Source organism: Brassica oleracea, chromosome C6, assembly GCF_000695525.1.
Source record: "Brassica oleracea var. oleracea cultivar TO1000 chromosome C6, BOL, whole genome shotgun sequence".
Lineage (NCBI taxonomy): Eukaryota > Viridiplantae > Streptophyta > Magnoliopsida > Brassicales > Brassicaceae > Brassica > Brassica oleracea.
Genome location: NC_027753.1, coordinates 18,230,172 through 18,248,041, shown reverse-complemented (window position 1 = coordinate 18,248,041; position 17,870 = coordinate 18,230,172). Strand labels below are relative to the sequence as shown.

Genomic DNA, 17,870 nt, shown 5'->3' with positions numbered 1-17,870 from the left:
GAAAAAATAAATATTTATTTACAAAAATAAAAGCAAACATCCGCAAGGTCGTGGTTTAAATGTACACAAATTTAAACTCATTTATAATTTCTTATCAGTTACATCAAATTTTTATTTTCAATTTTTTTCTTACAAATTTAAATCTTAATTTGTATATTTTCCAAATTTGATAGAAGTTTAACAATCATTTTATTTTCTGACAAATATTATAGCTAATGATTCATTTATAAATAGCATGCTAATTCACAATTGTCTATTTTCGTACTTTTTATTTAAAAAATTTGTTCGTTATATATTTAAGACATGGATCTTATTATATAAATGTTAGATTTTTTATATAATACCTAATATTCGGTGATACATTTTACGCTAAAATGCTAAAATATAAAATTAAGTACAAATATAACATTTACATTTACAAATATGACTACATTAACAAATATATCATTAAATACAAACACATATTAAATACTCGCGCGGTCGCGCGGGTCAAGTTTTAGTTTTACTTAGGATTGAGGGCTGCCTATACGCGTTCGGTTTGGATATGTTAAAGTATATTGATCTGGAGATGGGATGATTGGTTGCGGCCGTAGATACTCAGGACATTCGAAATTTAGTTTAGAGTTATATATGTCAACCAATCAAATTTTTTTTTCTTTATAAACTCTCAGCAAAATAATCTCTATAAAAGCAAAATATGGTTGTAGAGAGTTTTATTTCCAAAAAAAAATAGTGTTTTACAAAGTTATAGAAAAATAATCTACGGCAAATAAACCTACAGATTAAATTCTACAACCAAAAATATAAATCTACAGTTCATTCCAGTCACTCCCTTGGTTTCTGTTCGGATCTTTTCGGATTCAAATAACCAGTTCAAATTATTTTGAAATATTTTAAATTTTTCAAAATCTAAAATAAAATAAGATAGAAGATATAAATTTATATAAAGTATACTTAAATACCTAAATGTAACAAAAATTGATTTGGCTTGAATATTTGGATGAAAAATCAATATAATATTTCAAATATTTTGACTCAACAAAAGTATATATAGCAAAAAATATTATCAATTAATAAAATGAAACTATGATATTTTATTAATTTATATAGTTATAAATTTATAGAATTTTTATATAATTTTGAATTACGTTTTATGTAAAAATAAGAAGAAAATTTATTTAAAGGTATATATATTGATTAAAATACAAAATTTAATTATTTTTATTAAATTATTTGATGTATAAAAATGTATTCATGAAATTTAAATAAATTTAGGTGTAAATGACAAAATAACATCAAAATATTTTGAACTGGTTAGAAAAATTAAAGATAAATTTCATTGTGGATCTTAAAACTCACACTCAGTATTTGATAATGATTGTTTGTAAAGATTATGGAAGAAAATAATGTGGACAACGATATCTTTAAAACACAACGATATAATCAGATTCCGGTTGACTAAAATGGACTTTTATTGATAAAGTTTTGATGAATACAATGGTGAAATGAGATCGAAATATAACTTAAGGATAACTAAGATTGAATACAAAGTATGAGAGTGAGAATGAGAGAGAGTTTAAGATCGAGGTCGATATGTTTTGTATAAGTCGCTAGGGTTTCATGTGTCCTTTTGCTTCATCGCTTCTCTCGTCTTATAGGCTATAGCTACCGAGCCTCCAAAATTTCCTCCTAGATATTCGGGATCACGGCTTTGACGTGTTGACTTCGTCTTCTCCTTGATATTGGGTCGGACTTCTCTTAACCGATCCCGTTGTTATCTTTGGCCCAATCATTGATTGACCGAAATCAGGCCCAACATTCACTATGAATAAAAAATACAATATTTTTATTTATATTTTTATAAATTTTATTTAAAATTATTATTAATTTATATTTATATGGGACCTTATGTTTTTATAAGGTTTTTCAAAAACTCATTATCTTATTATATTTTCGATTTTTTTATTGCATGGCCTCAACTTAAACCTAGAAAACTTTATTAATCTATTGTTTTTTTAAATTATCTAGTATTATATTCTAATTTTATATTGTATCTTCTACTCCTTCATCTTCTTATTAATTGGGTTATATTCAAATAATATGATCATCATCATTTTTATTTTAAATTTTTAACGAATACATAGAAAGCTTAGGATCAAATGGGTACTGAATCTTTCAGATCGCGCATGTAACAGTAGCCTCTTGGTCGTACACTCTAAGATGAAATGTTTACTTTGTGCAGCTTCATGTGTGAGAGACATGAAGATCTCCTCGATCATTTTCGAGACCAACTATTCAAATCTAGTTGATATGACTACACACCTGATGAAATGGCCAACATTTACTTCAGAGATTAATGAGTTTTGGAATCTATAGGATAACTTTAAGAATGTGAGCCCGCTTCATATTTCCCGGAGCAGAAATGGATGGGCGGACTCATTAGCGAAAGAGGCTAAACCAGAGACATTATTTTCTCCCATATAGATCAGACACATTCAGATTGTGGTGCCCCCTTGGAGAAATGTCTTGTCTGGCCAAAACTTGGTCTAGTTAAATGGGCAGTTGACAAACAAAAATAACATTCAACCTTGAGTTAGAGCATGATTAATGGAGGTTATTAGGGTGAAGTTCTTAGCGGAATATAAGAAACCGTCTCTTAACTTTTAACTAAAAAAGCTCTTAAAGCCGGTTCTTAGTTTTTTTAGTTAAAAGTTAAGAGACGGTTTCTTATATTCCGCTAAGAACTTCACCCTAATAACCCCCATTAATCATACTCTTACTCTCTTATAAAATCAGATCCAAGTGTTACTTGGTCACCATCAATCCTTAGGTTATGTCATAGTCTTCCCCACTTTTTCTCAAAACCGTAGGCATATGATCAATGAATCCATGAATAAAGACAACAACTTTTTTTGGAATTATCATCCTTTATTATCTTTAAAGCATAAAGACATTTCCATAAATTTATCATTTTCTTGTTATAATGTAGAAATGTGACTCTGATACACCTCATCCAGCTCAAAATCTCTTTCCCAAATGGCTCTTCCATGTCGCATGGTTCATAGGACATTGAGTGAAACATTTGCAAACGACTTCATCAAGACATAGACTTACTTCTCAAGTTCATATTTTTACAGTTCATAATATCTTGTTAAAAGGGCTCCTCCATTTCGCATCATGGCACAATGACTAGCACACTTGCATCAGCAACTATGTCACTAACTTCATCAATGCAAGACAATTAAAATCTACAAGCTCATTCTTGCATTTTCAATTTCCTCATTTTAGTTTTGTTTGCCACTTAAGGAAAACCACTCTTTTTCACTGACCATGTTTTCATACATAGAATACTTCATTATATATGTTTTCCCCAAATGACATATATATGCACTATCCATATTAGGACGTCAATCACACCACGAGATATACTCTTCTCTCCCCCCCCCCCAGCCCACAAGATATGTATTATGATGTCACCATTTCTCCTTTTAATTGATTACACACTAAGCTAAATCACGACTTAGGTGTCAAAATTTACTTCAAAGACATATCATGTGTTTATTCTTTTTGTAATTGTGATACAACCTCTGCATCAATTTAATAGAATACTTATGATTATTGCACCGCATCTCTCGACATGTTGAGTTCTTGACTCACAACATGTGTCTTCATTGAGTCCTTCTTGTCTTTATAGAGTGCATGATGCACTCATTACTACAATATTTGGGTGATTCCCTCATCGTCTGATCATAAACAGCTTTTTGGAGCGAGATCTGTTTCCAAGTACAATGCAGCATTGGGAATTATCTGAGACTGAAGAGTTTCCAAACTGGGTATACAAAACAGGAAAGCTAAGCTGCCACAAGTCGTTAAGAAGAATGTGGTCAAGTTTTTTGGCGATGTGACTCTTCCTAATTTTTCCACAAAACATACAAGTTTCATCTTATAGATAGATTGAAAAAAAAGAAGCAGGCATGTCTTATTAACCCAATCATATTTTTTTGACCCAGCCATCATATTACTATCCAAACCCACGAGCAGTAAAATATATTCATTTACGATGTTCTCATATCTAGTGGGGGATGATCTAGAATATTTTCCTAGTGAGGGAATAAATAATTTTAAAATAAAATTTATTTATTGAAAGTATATATTATTAAAATTTAAAATAGGAATTATTATATATAATATTTTTAAAAAGTACAGATACTGGTTTAAAATTGATTTCTCCAATATAAAATATGTGATCACTTTTGAATTCCTTAAAAGTAAATATACAATAAAATATTTATTCAGTAGATAGTTAAAAAATGATAAAAACAAGATATGGTAAAAAAAAATATCAGAGATTCATATACTGTATTTGTCGAAGTCATAAAGGTAATGATTGCTAGATTATGGAGTTTTTTTTGCCATAGAATATTACCATTAAACATCAAAAGCACAAGAGTTCAATACATACCATCATCACATCCTTTACTAGGATGGAATGATCAACAAACTATGATAACGAAAAACCTTAAGAAAACACTACGCTGTCTAGGAACCATAGCCATATGCCAGACAAACCTGAGACGATCTAACAATATTAAAAGGGGAATATGAAGTCCTTTCAGCTATGCCACGTCGGATCGGAAAATCAAGCCAATCAGATAGTTTGAAATTGACACGTCACATCTTCTTTGTCGACATTGAATTTCAAGTAGCCAAATGTTTTGGGCTTATCTAATTTGGTTTTGGCCCATTCTAAATTCACCTTACTCCATCGTCTCCAACTCTTCTCCTTCGTCACTATCGTTTCCACTCTCTCCAAATCTCCTTTACTTTGCAATAATCACCCACTCTGAATCATTGATTCCTGCTCTTGACACCTTTATTCATACTAGATGTAACCTTCCACGTCCCTATTTTTTTTCCTCCTATTAACACTTCTTAAAAAGGCCGATATATTGCCTCAAACAATTTAGCAGCAACAAGCGCTTCCAAACGGGCTTCTGCACTTCACTTTCATCGTTCTTATACGAGAAATCCATAAAACCACATTAGTCAATGGGTATGAAATGGACATGCTTATTGGGTTTAGAACCGCTTCTCATGGACGACAGGTATGTAATATTATTTCTAATGATATTATTAGCTTCCCCAGATTCTAATTCAATAATCCCTGCAATTCATGGCAAAGGAAATGTCCATATCAACGGGGAAGGCACTGGCGGCTCTGTTCTTCAGTGATGTCACCCCTGGATTGGGATAGTCCGAGATGCGATTCCGTCTACTTCATTTCTGGGAAGCAGTGACCAATCGGAGAAGATTATGAGAATCCATTCGTAGGTTCAGATTTCTCATTCACGCCACTTTCAGTATGTTACTCTAAGCCTTTCAGAAATAGTGAATCAAGTCTCTCTGCTTGATCTATGTAGAGACTCATTCTTTATTTATGATATATGGAGAAGACTTATGTATGTCTTTGTTTCCTTTCCTCAAAGCACCGACTATGGTAGTGTAATAAATTTCTTAGTGCGTGTTTGATTGATCATTCTTATGCAGTATACATTTGAATTATTTTATGTTTACTGTACGCTGATGTTTTCAAATTCTTTCTTTCATTTTGACTGCAGAAAAAACCCCACAACACACAAGTTAGCTTTACTTTGAAAGGTTTGGGTTTCTTTCCCTTCTATTGTTTATATATGCTTACTTTTTGTAGACACTGAAGACAATCAAATGGCTGTCTCCTTGGCTAGGATGATATTTGTTCCGTGCAACCATTCAGTCATACCAATGTTATAGATCGTACTTCAATTTTCGTAAGCCAATATGCTATGGATAGGTAATAATGGCATCTTAATGGCCTTTGGAAATTTCAGTCTAACATTTTAGACGTTCAAGCTTATACTTTTCTGAACACAGCCTTGCTGTGGATGTTCTGCATTTGGTTCAAAAGAAATGTAAAGAAGGCCAAGAAGTTAGGCGAGTATAACAGCTGGGTTGGAGAATAATCGAAGAAGACTATGAGAAGCCACTTCCAGCAAGTTAATCAAAGCCTCTTTCATGTCTCTCTGCTGCATCTATGTGGAATCTCAATCTTTAGTTACGCCGTAGGTGATGCATGGAGAAGACTATGTCTGTCTTGGTTTCCTTTTTGGAGAAAAAATCAAGATTCAAGAGTGGCTTATATATTCGATGTTTCACGCTTTCCTCCAAGCACTGAGTACAGCAAGTGTAACAGATTGCTTAGTGCACATTCTTTTTCTTATACTCTCATAGAAGATATCTCAAACTCATCGCCTTTGGAGCATACAATTATATCAAAATCTGGTGGTGGACAACTAGATCTGCTTATCTTTGATACATCATTTAAGGTTAACACAGATCATCCTTACGCATTTATAAATTTGTATGTTTTATGTTTCAAACACTCTGCTGATGTTTTCAGATTCTTTCTTTGACTGTGACTGTAGACATGATCACTCAAACCCACTTACGTTTCCCACATGTTAGTTAAATTTGAAAGATCGTTTTTTCTTCATTTCATGATTTATATATGCTTATTTTTTGTTTTGTGTAGATACTAGAGACAGTCAAACGTCTGTGTGCTAAAAGAGGTCTTTTAGTCAGAATGACGCACAAGTTTGATAACCACAAGGAGAACGAATTTCTTGAAGAATGGTCTAAAAGGTACCGAACTTTGAAAACCATCACCAACTGTCTTAATAAACCATACGCAGAGTAATAATCTTATTTGTTTGCTGCAGATAATTTTGAGTCTCTTCGGGATAGTTTACTGAATTTGAACGACCTCTCTTGGTTTTGTTTTTCTTCGGCAGGAGGAAGGAGCGAGCAAAATTGCACCAGTCTGCTGGTAACCTTGCTACAGGAGACTACACTGGTTCATTCAGATTTCGTGATCGGATTCATCTCGGTTAATCCTGCATGCGTCTTGGAAATTGGAGATGTGTATCTGCCTATGATTCATGCTAGGCCTGCTGTTCAAATGTTGAAAGGTGGTGACACACTTGGTCAACAGTACAACACTCCACACTCTGAGTCTCTCGCTCCTAGCCTTAACATTCATAGTTAGTATCTTGTACGGTGTCTCTGGAAAGTATCGGTTTTATGTATGCTTCTTGACCTTCTCTAGAAAGTTTTGATTTTAGGTACCTTTCCTTTTGTGTGGCGTTCCAGTCTTCGTAAAGACTATCTATGTTCTCTCAAATGCCAATACATCATAACACCACCTACCACTGTGTGGTTCAAGCCATTACATCAAAAAGCTTACTTCAATGATCGAATGAGAATAAAAGATTCCCATCAGTTTTTTTTTTTGTATGTTTATGGCTGTCTATAAAAATTGTTATTCATCATCATCAAACAATGATGGTGATCATGCTTATTACTATTACAAGCAGACAATATAGTTTCTGAAAAACCTATTATTATTGTTCTAAACCTTGCTTAATAATAAATATACGTGTTGTAGTAAAATTTACGCATCTTAAAGATTAGTTGTATTTAACTTCATTCCTGTGCTTTTTCAAAAAAAAAAAAAAACTTCATTCATGTTTTATGTAAAGTAATTTATGATATTCTCTGATTTATGTATGTTATAAGATGTACTCGAATTTAATCATCTATGTATGTAATAAAATAGATATGAACTACAATGGATTTTATAGTGATTTTATTTGCTTAATAGAAAAAAATGTTAAAATAAAAATATTGATAAAACAGAGGGCAGTATTTTATAGTAAATTTCTTAAGTAAAATAATTAGTTTTTATCTATATAATTCAAACATTATCATATAATATATCTTATACAATAATAAGAACTAAACTTATAGACATTGTTAAAAATAATATAATAATTTAAGGGAAAAATTAATATACAAAAATAGTATTACAGCATTCCAAGTAAGAATTAAGCAAAAATTCAACACAAATAAAAAGAAGAACAATTCCAACCTACTTATATTATCTTTATTGTTTTAGTGGTGTTACTATAATGAATTTTTGGTTACATAAATGTAACAAGATTTTAAAATTGGGTAATTGATAACATTCACACAAAATTTAAAATAAAAATTTAACAATTTAAAAGTAGACAATCCGCGCGTAGCGCAGAAAAAGATCTAGTAGAAATTTAAACTTAAAAGACACAATCCGTCACATCGTATCACCCAATGTAGCATTAAAACCGCCAATGAAGCCGCACCATCAGAAATAACCAAAGAAGCCCGAAGTTAGCATAAGATCATTTAAGTATCATTAAAAAAAAAATATTGGGGGCAGCTGCCCCCTCCGTATGTCACCCCCTCCGTATGTCACGTAGCTCCGCCCTCTACCAAAACTTTATTTGTTATTAAACAATGCTAACAATCAAGATTTCATATACATACATCACATAATGAAAATGATCTTAAAAATTGACTATATAGAGATCTATGAATCACAAACCAAGAAATTTCAGAAACCCGCACATCACGCTTTGACCATTAGCAGGTCATAACCATGTCTAAAGATAGGAACTATGACTAAATTTTGAAGAACTCGTATACTATTTATGCCAATGAGAATACCCGTACAACAAGAAATTCAATTAGCTAAGAAAACAACAATAGAACAAGAGAGTTTCTTAATAGTAATAAAAAAGATGAAGAAACTCTCTTGTTTAATTATATTTCTTAGCCTTGCCTCAAGTTCTCTCGCTGTCGACCCGTCGAATCAGCCAATTTACGAAAGCTTTCTCAAGTGTTTCAGCAACCAAACATGTACAGCTCCAAATAAGCTATGCGACGTTGTTTTGCCACAGAGCAGTGCCAGTTTCACCCCGACGCTGCGTGCCTACATCCGAAACGCGCGTTACAACACTTCCACATCCCCCAAACCTTTGATCGTAATCGCGGCGCGTTCGGAGGCCCACGTCCAGGCCACCGTCCTCTGTACCAAATCTCTCAACTTCCAGCTCAAGACTCGTAGCGGCGGCCACGACTACGATGGCGTTTCCTACATATCTAACCGCCCTTACTTCGTCCTCGACATGTCTTATCTCCGTAACATCACGGTCGATATGGCCGATGGCGGCGGCTCTGCATGGGTCGGAGCCGGCGCTACTCTGGGCGAGGTTTATTACAGCATTTGGCAGAAAAGCAAATCTCATGGTTTTCCCGCCGGAGTCTGTCCCACCGTCGGCGCTGGAGGTCACATTAGCGGCGGAGGCTACGGAAACATGATCAGAAAATACGGACTCTCCGTTGATTACGTCACCGACGCCAAGATCGTGGACGTGAACGGGAGGATTCTTGATAGGAAATCGATGGGAGAGGATCTTTTCTGGGCGATTGGAGGCGGGGGAGGTGCGAGCTTCGGTGTGATCTTAGCCTTCAAGATAAAACTCGTTGCTGTTCCTCCGACAGTGACTGTGTTCAGAGTGGAGAAAACGCTAGAGGAAAATGCACTAGACATGGTCCATAAATGGCAGTTTGTTGCTCCCAAGACAAGCCCGGATCTGTTCATGAGGCTACTCTTGCAACCCAAGACGATGAACACAACTCAGACGGTTCGAGCGTCGGTGGTGGCCTTGTTCTTGGGAAGACAGAGCGACCTCTTGTCTCTGCTGGGCAAAGAATTCCCGGAGCTTGGTCTGAGGACGGAGAACTGCACGGAGATGACGTGGATACAGTCGGTGATGTGGTGGGCCAACAGCGATAACGCCACGCTGATTAAACCCGAGATTCTGCTGGATAGAGAGCCTGATTCAGCGTCTTTCTTGAAAAGGAAATCGGATTACGTGGAGACAGAGATCAGCAAAGAAGGTCTAGGTTTCCTGTTTACCAAGTTGATGGAGACTGGGAAACTAGGGCTCGTCTTCAATCCCTATGGAGGGATAATGTGCCAAGTGCCTACCACGAAGACCCCCTTCCCTCACAGGAAAAGGCTATTCAAGGTGCAGCACTCGATGAACTGGAAAGATGCGGGGATAGAAGCGGAGAACAGTTTCATGGAAAAGACCAGAAGCTTCTACAGCTACATGGCTCCTTTCGTCACCAAGAATCCTAGGCACACGTATCTCAACTACAGGGATCTTGAGATAGGGACCAACAGTCATGGCCCAAACAGTTATAGAGAAGCAGAGGTTTACGGGAGAAAGTACTTCGGAGAGAATTTTGATCGGTTGGTCAAAGTAAAAACAGCAGTGGATCCAGAAAACTTCTTCAGGGATGAGCAGAGTGTACCTACCTTGCTCACTAAGCCATCCATGAGATAGTTTCGAAAGCAGAAGAAGTGGAGGGATCTTTCTCTTCTCTTCATTTTTCGGCTTTTACATCCCTAGGAAGAAAAAAATGTTTCCTAGCTAAGAATATAAATACATGTTTACGACCAACCAAGTCAGGCATTTGTAAAAGAAATACAAGAATTGATTTTATATATTACAACAATAATAACATATACAAATCGCCTGCTTAAATTAGTAAGACCAACAACATGGCCAGGATCACGTTGATACTTTACCTTCTTTTTTTTAAAAAGACCAAGGATAAGTCTACTCAGCAGCTACCCTAATGGATTATTATGTTTTCTACAAAATCGAATGATCAACACAAATGTTCCTGGAACATACATACAGTAGTTTATCTCATCATCTCTACCGACCCGGCTCACAATCCTAGTTGTGGTGGGTGGGACATCGTGTGTGAGAGTTCTATGAGTCAACTAATTTCAATCTGAATCTGCGAATTGTAGGATTAGGTTTGGAACTTGGATGTGCTCAACTTGTATTCTTCATATGATTCAGTCCCAAGTTGGACTTTTGCTGGAATTCTAGGTTTGTTTTTTAACAGAGCTTTCAAAAATTTGTACCGCCTTTAAGAAAAAGGTTTGATGATGAGTTTATGCGTACAAATTGTTAGAGCATATGCAGAAGTTCACACTTTTCCCAAAAAAAAAGAAGTTAAAATATTCTCTTTTTTGTGAACTCAGCTCCTGCAAATTCACTGAACCTGGTTCATCACTGTATCGCGGGCTCCACGCTACGTGGTGGCCCGCGATTGATCTGCTTAATTATTATTTTTTTTTTAAATCAAACGAAAAAAGTAAAAAAAATAATAAAAAATTAAAGTTATGAACCCCACTCAAAGTTTATTGATGCAGATGCCCTTAAAGCTTCCATAAAAGCCAAACTAAGCAATAAAGTACCTCGTAACCCATTCCCGGAATATTTTAATTTTGAAGAAAATAGAACGCGAGAGGTTTTATTCTACAAGGAGCGTATTTTTCTAAGTGTGGAGACACTCGCTCCTTGTAAAATAAAACCTCTCGCGTTCTATTTTCTAAGTTTGGAGACGCTTGTATTCATGAAGATTTGAAAAATAAATGTATTTTTAACTAAGTGTCAGATCTTTAGTGAGTTCATGGAAATATTCAGAATGGGTTGAGCGATGGTAAACCGATCATGGAACTATCAAAGCATACATACGGAGAAATTAAGACCGCGAGACCAATTAAAGATGTTCAGCTGTTGGATAATGCGGGTTCCAAGTAAGGAAAGTTTGACTAGCTATAATTGCGGGATAATACAAAAGGAATGTCGGATCTGCAGGAATCATCCAAGGAAAGAATCAAAAATATCAAGTCAAGCCATTGATGGTGAGTGATCTTTGACCAAGCCAAATAAGGAAACTGACATTAAGTGTTCGGCTTGGTGAGAAAGCTTAAGAAATCTTATATAAGGACCCCTTGAGCTCTCATTTTTTCACACAATTCAGAAAGCAAGATTAGAGAGAAGTTAGAGAGCATAAACTAGTTGGTAAAGAGAGAAGTCCGAGAAGAGGGATTCAGCAAGGAGGAGCTAAGGAGTTCATCGCTTGAAAATGCTAGGTAGTTCTGAGTCTTCGAATCCTTGAGATTCAGCTAAGGTGATGATGTGATTTGTGGCAGTCCAATAAGAATTGTTTGTCTGGTTTGATTAAGTATGATCATGTTTATGCTTGGATAGAATCCGTTTATGGAAAGTTTGTTCATCGTGTTCATAGGAAAATGTATGATAGAATTCATTTAAGGAAAGTTTGTTCATTGTGTTCTTAAGAAATGCATGCTAGAATTGATGGATTGATAATAGAATTATGCTAGGATGTTTATGTGAGAAATGAATGTTTGATCTTGAGAATCTAAGTCATGAAATTATAATGCGTTAAAGAAAGTATAATCGAATTGAGTTATTTAAGGGAACTGGTTAAGAGGATGTAAGGGACATTCGGGACGAAGGTTTGGCTACGACCGTAAAGGACCGACGGGTCGTACGGGTAGTAGGTTTAGCTACGGCCGCATGGCTTCAACCGCAGGTTTGGCTACGGCCGCAGATATGGCTTCGGCCACAGGTTTGGCTACGGCCGCATGTTTGGCTTCGGCCGCATGTTTGGTTTCGGCCGCAGGTTTGGCTTCGGCTGCAGGTTTGGTTTCGCCGCAGGTTTGGCTTCGGCGCAGGTTTGGTTTCGGCCGCAGGTTTGGCTACGGCCGCATGATCATGGACCTTTAGGTCGAACGGTTAAGGAATGTTAATGTAATGTAAATGATGGAACCAGTTAAGTAAAAGAATGATAGAACCGGATGCTAGGGTGTTAGTATTGATTGAGTGTTTGATTATTGGACTGTGGTGGGCAGTATTGAGCGTTTTCACTAAGTAATTTTGTATACTCTTTCCTCCTTTGCGATGCAGGTAAGGTTGATTGTGTGGACCGGAGTGCGAGGCTATAAAGACTATCGGGGCTAGGATGTATGAACTTGGGTAATGTTCAGAAGTTTTGCAAAAGATATTTTTATTATAAACTACATGATTTTAAGTATTTAGTCTCGTGTTTTAATTTATAAAATTGCAGTATTTTTTATGTTCATGATCTTTTACTTAGACATTTTCAAGTGTTTTCAAAGATTTCCGGATTGGAGTGTTTGGTTATGCCTAATCTTCTAAAAATTGAAGCTCTTTAGGTGGTGTGTATATATTTATACACACATACCATAAGCAGATGCTGCTGCTTGGTACTGAATCTTGTTTGCCTTTTCTCAGGAGGTGGATGCCACTGCTTGGCTGGCTGGTCCTGAAGGGATGGGTGGATTGTTTATTCTCTGCTTAGTCTAATGGAGTCGATGAGGCCCCATGAGTTTTGTTCAAGTAACTATTACTATTTGTGATGTTCGTTTTTTTTGTTTCCTTAGGTTGGTGCAAACAAGGGATTATGCTATTGTCTTTGACACCGCTCCAACTGGAAATATTCTCCCTTTCTTACAGTGAGCTGGTTTGTTTTGCGGATAAGTCGTATGTTGGCATGGAGGATGCTCTGTTGGAAGGTTGATCAATCTTCCAATCAATGTACTATGTTCACCACTGTTGCTGGGGTAAATAAATCACAGTGAACATAAATTAGTTAATTTGACTCAAAATACAACGGTGGTCCTCTATAAATTAAGGGTTGAAATCACAATAAGCATGCTATGTTCTCCTACTAATATATGAAGGCTTTGTTTACACCGACCACTTTTTCTACATAATAACAATAACTAATTTAAAAAGATCCCACTCACTCAAGAATAATTAGGTAAAGTTAATTATATTCTCGAATCCCGATCCCTTCAAAACATTTTGATAACTTTGTTTTATCTAAAACAGTATACTAACTACAACACCATTTGAAACAGAAGCCCGACTAATTTCACGTATTTGACAATCCCTTGCTAGAGATATTTGTTAAGAGTTTTGTTGGGAAAAGATGTGAACTGTGTAATAAAAGGGTGAACAATAAGGAACATTTTTACAAATAAATAAAATATTATTAATAAAATAAAATAAGGGAATAAAGGAATAATAGACAGGGAGAGGAGAGGAGAGAGTGGTTTCTTAATCCGGGCCATGCAGCAGAAGCAGGAGCAGCACATGCTCCATTTCTCTAACTCATCGACTTTTTTCTCAACGTTGGTTGATTCTCTAAGATCATCCATCAATACATGTCTTTTCATGTTTACAATATATGCGTGGGAATATCGCGTTCTCTCCTGATATTTTTTTAGTTTGGATGATACTGACACATGTTGATGCTCTCCTTTCAAAATTTTAAATCTATGGTTTCGTTTTATTTCTACCAACGATAATATATTCTTCGGAATAAAATATTATCTTAGCATCTATAGGGTACTGTTCTTCATGTTGCCAAAAAAAAAGGTACTGTTCTTCTAGATTAAGTGGGAGTTTTTAGTAATTTATTTCTTTATTCTTCAAATATAACAGATTCGTTTTTACTAACATTTTCTTACATAAAATCTCATACTCGAACGAAACATTTCACTTGTTTCATTTCTTGGAGTAATTAGAAGGAAGACAATATCACAATCATATAAATTTCTTCTAGAAGATGAGCCGTAAAGCCCAAGTTGAACGCATGCAAGCTACACGGTTATTACAAGTTTACAACCCAATGATAGATTAGATTCCCTATATATAGTAGGAATTTCTGAATTTGTATATATACAGTCTCTGTTACAAAAAAGGTATATATACAGTCTCTTTGGTTTTGGTTGAACTATGAATGTTTGTGTTCTACTATGGTTCTGTTACCAGCTCTCTACTCGAGAGTAGATAATAGATATAAAAGTCTAGAGGTCTCCTTCGAAATCCACTCATGGGTATAAAACTATGGATATATTCTTAATCAACTCAATTAAATTTCGGTTGGATCTTTAATAAAATCTTCCTTTTATAGCAGTGTGCAGTGGATGGTGCGGTTGCGGCCACTTTACGACCAATGAAGCCATAAAACCAGGACAACTTATATTCTTTTGATTTTTATATACATCAAGCATAAGCTATAGCGCCACACTTCTTTAGAATTGGATTTTTAAAACGTTAATATGCCATCAGTGAGGAGAAAAAACACTTGATACCATCGCATTATGTCAAGACAAAGCTTTTTATAAATTATATTTAAAAGAAGCTTTAATTATGAAATTTATCACTATATGATATCCATAATGGTTAGCAAACTAATCATATATCTTCATCAACTTGCCTTTGCATAAAGCCATTATATGTTTTTTGAACCATAAAACTAACCATAACCATTATATATTTACGCTAACATGGATTATCTTTTCTAGAGGAAGAATAATATAATGAAGCCGGAAGATGATAGAGATTCTTATCTTTGGATAATTTGGTACACCTGGAAAGCCAGGAATGATAAGTTGTTCATAGGCATAGATAGAGACCCATTGGAACTAGTCAAGTATGCAGAGAGTGAATGCCAAGCTTGGCATAATGAGAAAGAAAATATATCACCTCCTCTACAGGGACAGCCTGAAGAAGAAATACATGCCTTAAGCTTGGGTAATATTTGCATGGTGGATGGTTCGTGGACCTCCACAGCTCAGTTCAGTGGAATGAGATGGGTCTGAAAGGATAGTATGGGGAAGATTCAACTTATGGGATCCATGAACTTAATGCGGTGAGAAACACCTTTACACTCAGAGTTAGAAGCGCCAAGATGGGCAATGGAGAGCATGATACCACACTCGAACTGTCAGAGATTTGAGACTGATTGCAAGGACCTGATTACAACGATACAAGAGCCACAAGTTTGGCCCAACTTTTCAACTGAGTTGGAAATCATTCAAACTCTTCGGTTGTGCTTTTCGGGCTTCAAGATCAACTATTTACCAAAGACACAAAATGAGATTGCAGATTCGTTAGTTAGGAATGCATGTTCTTTTCATAGATCTCTATGTTTTATTGGTTGTTTTATTCCGGTATAGCTCCCCAGATCACCTCAAATTTGAGTAATAGAATAGCCGACTGCCAAAAAAAAAAACCATTATACGTGTTTTGGACAAAATAAAGCCATTATTTGTTACCCTCTGATTTCGCTAAGAGCATAAAGTAGTAATGTATTTTGAGTCATAAATAATATACATGAAAATGATATGGAATATAAATAAATATCACCTCAGAGATTACAACTTATTACAGAGAGAAGCGATTCCAAAGGAATATATTTCGTTCTGTCTAATCTTATTCTTTGTTTAAAACCCCTCTCCATGCATTTCTCTTGTTTATATATTTATTGCTTCCTCTCTCTAAGATTTGTGAGTCCTGACCATCAATCTTTCTAGCTAAGTGAGTAGGTTCAGTACGTATAAATATATATAGAGCAGAGAGCGTTAGAGCAGAGAAATGGGTTTGAGGTCCATCATATCGACCATCACCTACGGTTTGTTTCTTGGCTATCCACACAAGAAGCCAAAGGTCAAAAGTGTGAGCCACCTCAACTATTACCACACCATGCCAAAGGCTCGTCCACTTTCTTTACAGGTATTCTCTTTCTTCTTCTCTTTTTGACTAACCTCAGTTTTCATGTATATAGCTTAGTTAGTCTCTGGTTGACCCTATGATCATGAAATTACGTTGTCATGCAGTAGCTAAAAAGAGAATAAATCGATTTATTAGGATAACAACATAACTGTATCGGTCTGGAAACCTTCCTCTTATGATATGGCTAATTAGTGGAAATCGTTAGCTTTACCTAGTTACTTACCATAAGTTCTGCGGACTTTGCAAGAAACGCTAGATACGAAATACTTTTTGGCAGAATAGATTCTCGAAAAAAATATTAACGTACTGTGTTCAAGTGTTTTTTTCCTTGTATGTTAAAGCATGACTTTTGTTTTTTTATTGATTCGTTAGGGAATCGGACAAAACGGAAGCGAAATGTCATTAGTTTGTCTCACTAGTGGATGTTGCTAATATACCTTTGGCCGATTAAGCATATACATATAAAAATGTTCTAATTATTAATCTTTTTCTTTTGATATTATCAAATATTGATACTAATTAATTAGTCTGCAACATATGAATGTTTTGCAACAAAGTAGACGATAGACCTAAAAGTACGGATGTGCTGCAGTGGATGCGAGAGGGTAGTCAAGCATGCCATTTACAAGTTGAGAGGTAATCAAAGTGTGTTTTAGAAAAGAAGCTAATTAGTAAAATTGTGAATGATATATATATATTGAATTAACAAAGTAAACGGTGTCGTATTGGTGGTGGTGAAGGAGTGGACTCGGTGGAGGTGAACCTGGAGTTGGAGAGAGTGACGGTGGTTGGGTACGTGGAGAGGAAGAAGGTGCTGAAGGCGGTGAGAAGAGCCGGGAAGCGAGCGGAGTTCTGGCCTTACCCGGACATGCCTCGCTACTTCACTTCCTCGGACCACTACTTCAAAGACACAACCCGCGAATTCAGGGAAAGCTACAACTACTACCGCCACGGCTACAACCTCAGCGACCGTCATGGTCATATCCACGTCACTAACCGTGGCGACGACAAAGTCAGCAACTTCTTTAACGACGACAACGTCCACGCTTGTCGCCTTATGTAATCAAATGTTTAATCTTTTTTATTTCTCAAAACTAATCATCCTATATATGTAATATGTACATATATCTGTATGTATTTCTATGGTCTCTAGGGTTGATACATGTTGTATTGTATTGTCTAGCATGTAATCCCTCTTAAGTCTTAAGGTTGTCAATTGGGGGTGTCAATTGGGATTGCCCTGCCCGGACCAAAACCTGCAAACCCCATTGCCACCTAAGTTCGGCCCACAAAATTTTGGGCCTCTATTTTAAAACCCGGTTCGATCCTAAAATAGTTATAGGTTTTTTTTTGGGTTTTTTCAGGTTTAAAAAAAAATCAAATACTTTAAGTTTAAATCAAATAATTTAAAATAAGGTAAATAAAAAATTATTAAAAGGTATGACCTAATGTTGCTTTATATTATTTGGACCCAAGATTGGTTATTGTGTTGTTTGGAAACACATTTAGTAGTATAAT

At 35.6% G+C, this 17,870-nt stretch overlaps 3 protein-coding genes and 1 long non-coding RNA gene across 4 annotated transcripts; all 4 read left to right on the top strand.

The window, feature by feature from the left end:
• The first annotated feature begins 5,586 nt into the window (after positions 1-5,586).
• LOC106299638 lies at positions 5,587-5,992 on the top strand. The gene is made up of 3 exons (XR_001261825.1): positions 5,587-5,658; positions 5,745-5,830; positions 5,911-5,992. It is a non-coding gene; the product is annotated as an uncharacterized LOC106299638 (long non-coding RNA).
• Positions 5,993-6,011: 19 nt separating this feature from the next.
• Positions 6,012-6,837, top strand: LOC106297642. The gene is made up of 3 exons (XM_013733844.1): positions 6,012-6,362; positions 6,569-6,678; positions 6,756-6,837. Exons 1-3 carry the CDS (start codon positions 6,012-6,014, stop codon positions 6,757-6,759), a joined length of 465 nt encoding a protein of 154 aa, XP_013589298.1. The 3' UTR covers positions 6,760-6,837.
• Positions 6,838-8,561: 1,724 nt separating this feature from the next.
• LOC106298817 (reticuline oxidase-like protein) lies at positions 8,562-10,441 on the top strand. The gene has a single exon (XM_013734954.1). The coding sequence runs from the start codon at positions 8,562-8,564 to the stop codon at positions 10,263-10,265; it is 1,704 nt and encodes a 567-aa protein (XP_013590408.1). The 3' UTR covers positions 10,266-10,441.
• Positions 10,442-15,963: 5,522 nt separating this feature from the next.
• On the top strand, positions 15,964-17,661 carry LOC106298828. The gene is made up of 3 exons (XM_013734962.1): positions 15,964-16,352; positions 16,913-16,988; positions 17,093-17,661. Exons 1-3 carry the CDS (start codon positions 16,215-16,217, stop codon positions 17,413-17,415), a joined length of 537 nt encoding a protein of 178 aa, XP_013590416.1. The 5' UTR covers positions 15,964-16,214; the 3' UTR covers positions 17,416-17,661.
• The last annotated feature ends 209 nt before the right edge of the window (positions 17,662-17,870 follow it).

Coding starts and splice junctions, on each gene's coding strand:
- LOC106297642 (XM_013733844.1), top strand. CDS start 6,012: ATGAGAAGCCACTTCCAGCAAGTTAATCAAAGCCTCTTTCATGTCTCT. Junction 6,363..6,568: donor TCTTTGATACATCATTTAAG/GTTAACACAGAT, acceptor TGTTTTGTGTAG/ATACTAGAGACAGTCAAACG.
- LOC106298817 (XM_013734954.1), top strand. CDS start 8,562: ATGCCAATGAGAATACCCGTACAACAAGAAATTCAATTAGCTAAGAAA.
- LOC106298828 (XM_013734962.1), top strand. CDS start 16,215: ATGGGTTTGAGGTCCATCATATCGACCATCACCTACGGTTTGTTTCTT. Junction 16,353..16,912: donor CTCGTCCACTTTCTTTACAG/GTATTCTCTTTC, acceptor GCAACAAAGTAG/ACGATAGACCTAAAAGTACG. Junction 16,989..17,092: donor TGCCATTTACAAGTTGAGAG/GTAATCAAAGTG, acceptor GTGGTGGTGAAG/GAGTGGACTCGGTGGAGGTG.